The sequence below is a fragment of the Capra hircus genome, unplaced genomic scaffold, assembly GCF_001704415.2.
Source record: "Capra hircus breed San Clemente unplaced genomic scaffold, ASM170441v1, whole genome shotgun sequence".
NCBI lineage: Eukaryota > Metazoa > Chordata > Mammalia > Artiodactyla > Bovidae > Capra > Capra hircus.
In genome coordinates, this window is record NW_017195842.1 from 1 (window position 1) to 8747 (window position 8747).

The following is an 8747-nucleotide window of genomic DNA, read 5'->3' on the forward strand; positions in this document are numbered from 1 at the left end:
CCGCTGAGAATATAGGACTCAGAGGATGGGAGACGGAACGCGGGGCACTGGAGGAGTTTGGAAAAGAGCCTGGAACCCCCAGTTGCCCCAGGGTCTGAAGGGCAGTCAGGATGTTGTTGGACCCGAGCAATTATGCCTACGGAGTCGACAGCTGCACTTTTCCAGCTGTAAAACCGTAGATAATTATCTGCTCGTGAATCAGTGCTCACAACACACAGCTGACTCTATCTGCACCTTGTCTGCTAGAGTATTTGCTGAGCGAACACCGGTGGCCTCCTTGCAGCCTCCTAGAACTGGTGGGAGGGGAAGATGGAAGAGACGAGCCTGAGAAAAAGGAGGGGGGATGAGAAGTCGATCCAGAGCAGCGAACCCAAGACCATGAGTCTCCAAAAGGAGGTAAGGCCATCCTTGGGGGCAGGCCTTCCCCGGTCCAATCGAGGAGGGGTGGTTGTGCACAACCAAATCATCCTCCCCCTCCACCACACACAACACACGACTTCTGATTAAACAGTTTCTCACACTCACACCCCTTTCCTTCTTGCCAGTGAACTCAGCATATTCTTGTGAGGCTAATACGTGTATGTGCTGGGTAAGCACCCAGAGGGCTGGTGTTTGCTCAGGCCAACAGTCTTTTCCCAGATAGTCAGAGACAACTTTGGATGTCAGATCCCTGCTCCAGCACCTTCACCACATGTATCCTCTTAAGTTTGAATTCTCCTGCAATAGGGAAATCCCATTTCTTCTTAGCCAGTAGCTGGGGTGGCGAGTCCGGCAATGGGAGTGACATAGGTGATCCCTCTAAGTTGGAATGTAGTAAGGGCTGGACCAGGGCTTCCCGAGTGTCGCTAGTGGTAAAGAACTCACCTGCCAACGCAGGAGGCATTAAGAGTCGTGGGTTCGCTCCCTGGGTTGGGAAGATCCTCTGGAGGGAATGGTAACCCACTCCAGTATTCTTGCCTGGAGAATCCCCATGGACAGAAGAGCCTGGAGGGCTGCAGTCCGTGGGGCCACAAAGAGTTGGACAGAACTGAAGTACTTAGCACACACAAGGGCTGAACTTGGAGTTGCCTGCAGCTTAGAGAGGGGTAAGATGGGGTTGTCACTGGACCTGTGAGGAGGAGAGGTTTGGGGGTGTGGGGGAGTAAATGGACAAGCTTCAGGCTCAGAGGATGAGGAGCAAGGGTGCCCAGAGTGAGGTCGGGATGGTGTCAAGGGCAGGACGAGTGGGCTAGGCTCTGGGCAGAGCCTCTGGAGCTCCCATGTCTGGCTGCAGAAGAGATGAAGGAGGGACCAGGGGCTTGACAGGGGGAATGATGTGGCTTGACTGTGTGTCACCTTGGGATCCCAGGGCCCCAGGAATTGGCTGATGAGCAGCAACACCCTCCTTTTGGCTGTGAGAGAAGCACAGCCAAGCAAACCCTCAGCATGTCCTAGACTTGGGTAGGCAGCTTCAGGGTGAATGCAGAGCTCAGTAGAAGGTCCAAGCCATTGGTGAGTCAACCTGGGCCATCAGAGGAGGAAATCTGAGATGGTCATGGGAAGCAGAAGCTGATACTTCTCTGGACCTCCACTCCTCCAGTAGTGTGTCCCTTGGAGGCTGGTCACAGCTGGGCTCTTCCATGTTCTCTGAGTTGGAACTCTGAGTTGAGCCCTGTGCCCAGAGAGACAGGCACACGTACATTCAACTCAAGCTCCAGAAATCAGGCTGGTGGCTTCGGGGGGCTGATGTTATAAGTAGGAACATGAAACAGACCATTTTCTTCCTTAGAATTTTTTTCTTGATTCATGTAGGATTTACACAGAGTGAAACACACAGATCTTCAGTGTTTGCTGAGTTTGACAAAGTGGTCACCCCAGAAACTTCCCTCTTGCCCCTTTCCAGGTGGCAACCCCCCACCCCTCCATGTTCTATCTCTGTAGATTAGTTCTGCCTGTTGTGGAATTTCATGGGAATGGAATCATATGGGGTGTGTCTGAGCCTGGTCTCATTGGTAGGAAGGTCATATTCTAAAAGAGGGCATCAGAGAAAGTTCATAGACCCTGAGTGTTTCTGTCCCCGGAGGCCTCGTCACTCACCTCTCACCCCATGCCCCCGGCCAGGAGCCCCAAACCCTGACTTCACTCATAGTCTGGGGGAGGAACCCCATGCCACTCGGCCCAGCTCAGAGGTAGGCCCTAAGGGCCTTTGTTGGTGAGTGACTGTCGAGTCAGGCTTTACCCCCTGGGCCTCTTTGTCAAGAGCGGTAAGGGCTGGCAGTTGGAACCTCAGCCAGGCCTGTGAACTGCACGGCTGTGAACCCTGGCAGTATCTGGATCTTTCTGTTCCTCTGTTTTCTCCTCTGAAAATGGATATCATAATGGCATAACTGACTCGTTGTGAGGATTAACAGACTTAATCCACACAAGCAAGGGGCTTTCCAGGTGGCAGAGTGATAAGCAACCTGCCTGCCAATGCAGGAGATGCAAGAGACTTGGGTTGGATCCTTGGGTGAGGAAGTACCCCTAGAGGGGGGAAATGACTCCACTCCAGTATTCTTGCCTAGAGAATCCCATGGAAAGAGGAGCCTGGTGGAGTTGCAAGGTTTGGACATGACTGAGCGTGTGTGCACACACATGTGCACGCACACACAAATCCCCAGGAGCAGCACCCCGGTGCTCTCCCTGTAACAGCACAGGGTGGAGGTGCCTGGGACTCTGGGCTGCCTGGCTGTAGCCAGCGTGGGAGGGGAGGAGGATGGAAGGAAGAGGGCTGCGTCTGGCCTTCTGAGCCGCACCCTGTAAAAGCACTAACTCTTCTCCCCCCCCTCTACAACCCAGCTGGGCCTGTTCAGTGGCACCTGCATCATCGTGGGCACCATCATCGGCTCTGGGATCTTCATCTCCCCCAAGTCTGTGCTCAGCAACATGGAAGCCGTGGGACCCTGTCTCATCATATGGGCCATGTGTGGGGTTCTTGCGACACTGGGTAACAAAGATGCCCACCCTGGCAAAGACCCCCTGTTGCATGTGGGGCAGGATGTTGGAGCTCTGTCTGTGCAGGGTCGTGTCGCTACCCGGATCCCCCTCAATGCTTGTGTGCAGATGTGTGTAAACTGGGGTTTACGGAATGTCCAAAGGCCAGAGCTCAGGATGAGGGGCACCGTGGTCGGCCCTGGGAGCACAACCTCCAGTGGGGAGAGGGGCTCCCTTGACCAGGGCGAGACCTCACGGGTCCGGGCCCCCTTTCTCTCTGTATTCCAGGCGCCCTGTGTTTCGCGGAGCTTTGGCACAATGATCACCAAGTCGGGGGGCGAGTACCCCTACCTGATGGAGGCCTTTGGCCCCATTCCAGCCTACCTCTTTTCCTGGAGCAGCCTGTTCGTCATAAAGCCCTCATCCTTTGCCATCATCTGCCTCAGCTTCTCCGAGTACGTTTGTGCACCCTTCTACTCCGGCTGCAGCCCTCCCCAAGTTGTCATTAAAACCCTGGCTGCCGCTGCCATCTGTGAGTACCTGTGAGGAACACAGGCAGGGGGCAGAAAAGACCTGGCACAGCTGGGGGTGGAGAAACCGGGCTCCTGCACACCCAGAAAGAGGCCGGGTGGACCTGGAGGCGCCGGCAGGGAGCAGGGCCAGAGCTGGCCTTGGTCCCAAGCCTGATGGCCTTTGCTGTCCAGTCTCTGCTCTGCGGGGGCCATCAGAGCTGTCTGGGAGGGCTGGCTGCAGGCTGCCCCACAGGACAGCGCTTGGCTGGAGTCTGGCTGCGTCTCCATTGCTCTTGGAGGTGGGGGGTGGCCAGCCCTGGCTGGATTTCAAAGGTGCATGGATATGGCAGTGGAGAGGGGAGGCTGGGAGGGAACGGGGCCTGGGAATGGAAAGGAGACTCTTTCCAGGGCCTTAAGAAAGGAGGGAGGTGTTGAGCCCATAGACACAGAACAGTGCCCCACCTCTGACTTCCCAGTGCTCATCTCCACGGTGAACGCGCTGAGTGTGCGGCTGGGGAGCTACGTCCAGAACGTGTTCACGGCAGCCAAGATGGTGATCGTGGTCATTATCATCATCAGCGGACTTGTCCTCCTGGCCCAAGGTGACCTTCGGCTGGAGGGGAGGGTGGGGCCACCTGGAGGTCTTGCTGCAAAGTGCGCATTTCATGCAGCAATTCAACGGAAATAGTTTCCCAGTTGTTCGGAGTTTGTTTAATAACCTGAGGTCATTAGTCATCCCCTTCCTTCACACAGTTCCAGTCTGGTCAGCTGATAACTATCTGGCTTGATTACAGGAAATACGAGGAATTTTGAAAACTCTTTTGAAGGCGCATCATTGTCTGTGGGCTCCATCAGTCTGGCATTATATAATGGACTCTGGGCGTATGATGGATGGTAAGGCACTTGGTCTAAGACAGCACACGTCTGCCAGTGGGTTTCATTAGGCTATCTTCCTGCAACCACATGGAAAGCAATAACTTCTCCTTTGGGGGGTTTGGTACTCTAACATGTACCTTCACGTCTCCCTTTTGTTAAGTACCCTACCCTTCACCCTTCAGTTCTTCTTGAACCCCAGAGGCACCGGCCCCTTCCCCAGCCACTCACCTGGCACCAGACCTGGACACAGTGGCCTGTGAGCCCCCAGTGGTGGGGCCTCCTGCCAGAAACTTCACCAGACAAACACAGGCTCAGCTGGACTGGAAGCAATGAGGGCTGCCAGGCATGGGGCAAGGCAAGACTGTTCCGTAGCATTTTTCTTTCCACTTCACAAATATATGTGGCCATCCAGAACACTGGCCTTTTCCTTGTGCAGAGAATCTGCAGGCTTCATTCTCTTTTCAGACAACGAATTTTGCATTTTTTTTCAAAGCACGCTGGGGACTCATTACTCCCAATAATTGTTGAAAAGTTACAAAATTCCCACGGAGTACAAAGACTTACCAACTGAAGACTGTGCAGATCTTAGTAGCCCTACCACCACCAGGGCTTTCTTTAAAAGAGAAACCCCTACAGGGGGAAAACAATTCCTACAGGGGAATTTTCTCTATGATGTTGTTGTATAATTGCTAAGTCATGTCTGACTCTTCGTGACCTCATGGACTGAAGCACCCCGGGCTCCTCTGTCCTTCACTATCTCCCAGAGTTTGCTCAAATTCATGTTCATTGAGTTAGTGATGCTACCTAATCATCTTATCCTCTGCCACTCTCTTCTCCTTTTGCCTTCAATCTTTCCCAGCATCAGGGTCTTTTCCAATGAGTCAGCTCTTCCCATCAGGTGGCCTAAGTATTGGAGCTTCAGCTTCTGCGTCAGTCCTTCCAATGAATATTCAGGGTTGATTTTCTTGCTGTCCAAGGGACACTCAAAAGTTTTCTTCAGCACCATAGTTTGAAAGTATCAATTCTTCAGAACTCAGTCTTCTTTATGGTCCAACTCTCCTATCCATACATGACTACTGGAAAAACCAACAGTCTGCTTTGACTATATGGACCTTTGTTGGCAAAGCGATATCTCTGCTTTTTAATATGCTGTCTAGGTTTGTCATAGCTTTCCTTCCAAGGAGCAAGCATCTTTGAATTTCATGGCTGCAGTCACACCATTCGCAGTGATTTTGGAGCCCAAGAAAATAAAATCTATCACTGTTTCCAGTTTTTCCCCTTCTATTAGCCATGAAGTGATGGACTGGATACCAAGATCTTAGTTTTTTGAATGTTGAGTTTCAAGTCAGTTTTTCACTTTCCTCTTTCACCCTTATCAAGAGGCTCTTTAGTTCCTCTTCACTTTCTACCATTAGAGTGGTATCATTTGCATATCTGAGGTTATTGATATTTCTCCTGGCAATCTTGACTCCAGTTTATGATTCACCCAGCCTGGCATTTCTCATGATGTACTCTGCATATAAGTTACATAAGCAGGGTGACAATATACCAAAGGAGATTAAACCAGTCAAGCCTAAAGGAAATCAACCCTGAATATTCATTGAAAGGATGGATGCTGATGCTGAAGCTTCAATACTCTGGCTACCTGATATGCAGAGTGGACTCAATGGAAAAAGACCCTGATGCTAGGAAAGATTGAGGGCAAGACGTGAAAGGGGCGACGATGAAAGGGGATGAGATGGTTGGATGGCATCACTGACTCAATGGACCCAAGTTTGAGTAAACTCCAGGAGATAGTGAAGGACAGGGAAGCCTGTGTGCTGCAGTTCATGGGTGTTGCAAAGAGTCAGACGTAACTTAGTGACTGAATGACAACTATACAGTCTTGATGTACTCCCTTCCCAATTTTGAACCAGTCCATTGTTCCATGTCTGGTTCTAATTATTGCTTCTTAACCTACATATAGGTTTCTTAGGAGACAGGTAAGGTGGTCTCGTACTCCCGTTTCTTTAAGAATTTTCCAGAGTTTTTTTTGTGATCCACACAGTCAAAAAGCTTCAGCATAGTCAATGAAGCAGATGTTTTTCTGGAATTCCCTTGCTTTTTCTATGTTCCAGCGAATGTTGGCAATTTGATCCCTGGTTTCTCTGCTTTTTCTAAACTCAGCTTGTCGGTCTGGAAGTTCTCAGTTCACTGATGAAGACTAGCTTGAATGATTTTAAGCACAACCTTACTAGCTCAAACTAATACAGTTGCTAGTATCGTAGTTTGAACCTTCTTTGACATTGCACTTCTTTGGGATTGGAATGAAAACTGACCTTTTCCATTCCAGTGGCCACTGCTGAGTTTTCTCAATTTGCTGATATATTGAGTGCAGCATTTCAACAGTTTAAATGAGGCATACACTTATTATTTTGTGTTTCATAATCTTAGCAAAGAAAGTCAAAGTTATGTTACTCATGTTACTTCTTTTCCTGGTAGGAATCAACTCAACTACATCACAGAAGAACTTAGAAACCCTTTCAGGTAAGAAAGCTGAGTCAGAGTGGGAGACAGTGGACAGGTTAGCATACTTCTCTCCCCCAAACATAAGGTGGAACTGCTTCCCCCAATCACCCACCACCCACTTCCAGACAGTGGGTGGTTTCCTATCAGCTCACTGACATCCGTTAGAGCTTGGTTTTGTTTGAGGTAGTAAAATGGTTGTTAAGAGGAAGGAAGAACTCTAGCTTATTTTGCATTATAACCAAATTCAGTTTTACTGCCCTGGAGTCTAAGGAGAGGGAGAGTTCTTTCTCATTAGAAAATGTCAATGTCCCCACTGGGCTCTGCTGTCCTCTAGCCCCCTGCTTCTTGGTGAGCATCAGGAAGCTTCAGGAAGGGCAGTTCCCCAGGGAGCAGGTAGAGGGCCGGCTGGGCAGGTGGAAGAAAGGACTGGACTAAGGCAACATCCTGTGAGTCTGTCATGGACGGGCTGGTCTGGCTGAGTCTCTGGGTCCCCGCCCCTCCCAGAAACCTGCCCCTGGCCATCATCATTGGGATCCCACTGGTAACAGGCTGCTACATCCTCATGAACGTGTCCTACTTTACTGTGATGACGGCCACCGAACTCCTGCAGTCCCAGGCTGTGGCCGTGGTGAGTGCCCGGGGTCTCTGTGGGAGGGGACAGGCAAGGGATACATGCTCAAGCTGAAGGACCCTGTGTGTGTAGGGGGCGGAATACTCGTCTAGGAGACCAGACACGGGGAGATGAGCAGGATAGGCAGCGCCAGAGACCTGGCCTACCTTCCAGGTGGCCAGCAGCTGGGAGGTCCTGCCTTCCCAGCACACCCAACCTGCCTCCTCAACACAGAGCGCAGGGCTCCACTTCACCAGGGTTGGGACTTTGACAGGCACGTGTCGGGGAGAGCAAGATCAGGGGAGTCCTTGTAGGAGGGAGTGATGATAATGGGTTGTGGAATTCATCTGGGTGAGGAGGGAAGCAAGGACGAGGGACGGGGATGAGGGACAGGGGAGAGGTGTGCGGGGTCCACGTGCTGGAGAAGACCTGAGGAGTTGGGCAGGACAAGAAATGAAGCTGAAAACAGGCAATGGGGTGACATGGACAGGGAGCAGAGAAAGGCAGGCTTGGTGACCGGCCCGCTGACCCTGAGACCAGGCAGCTCAGCTGGGAGGGAGACCTGGTCATCCGAAGACGGGAGAGCGAGGGCGTCAGAGGATGTGGAAACACTGAGAATTACGCCAGGCAGCAGGGGAGAAGAGCTGTCTCTCATCATCCGCAGAGGTGGGGCATGGGTTGCGGGGGCGGGGGGGTGGCGTCTTTTTCTCCAGACTGCTGCCCCGCCGTTCCTCAGGGAGGCATCCTGGAGCTCAGTGGGGCCGCTGGAGGGCTCAGCAGCCCGTGGGGCCGGTGGCTCTTGGGGCGCACGGTCTCAGGACGCACCCACTTCTCTCCCAGACGTTTGGTGACCGTGTCCTCTACCCGCCTCGTGGATCGTTCCGCTCTTCGTGGCGTTTTCAACCATCGGCGCCGCTAACGGGTCGTGCTTTACTGCGGGCAGGTAGGACCAGCACCTCCCCTGGGGCGGAGCGCGCGCACACACGCGGGTGCGCCTGGGCCAGGCCTGAGTCCCAGTGACGGAGCAGAAAGCACACGCGGGGCGGGAGGAAGCACGTGGAGCGAGGGGGCACGTGGCGCTGGTCCAGTGGTCCAGAGTGAGTGGGGATAGTGCCACCAGCCCAGCGCAAGGCAGAGCTTGGCAATCGGGTGAGCGAGGTTTTACTCGTGGGACTCTTCACGGAATGAGCTTTCTGGAACATCTTTTCATGTTAATAGATACACAGTCTAGATCAGGAGCCTAGTAGGCTGCAACCCACTCCAGTGTTCTTGCCTTGAGAATCCCAGCA

At 52.4% G+C, this 8747-nt stretch overlaps 1 protein-coding gene across 1 annotated transcript; it reads left to right on the forward strand.

Annotated features, from left to right (window-relative positions):
- Window positions 1-246: 246 nt before the first annotated feature.
- LOC102186042 (b(0,+)-type amino acid transporter 1) lies at window positions 247-8401 on the forward strand (the record flags this gene model as incomplete). Its single annotated transcript, XM_018045291.1, is given in 10 exon segments — window positions 247-396; window positions 2818-2965; window positions 3241-3263; window positions 3265-3484; window positions 3941-4066; window positions 4259-4358; window positions 6822-6866; window positions 7353-7476; window positions 8299-8323; window positions 8326-8401. Coding segments are annotated over 10 exon segments (974 nt in total), but the record flags the coding sequence as incomplete, so codon positions are not given.
- Between the last annotated feature and the right edge of the window lie 346 nt (window positions 8402-8747).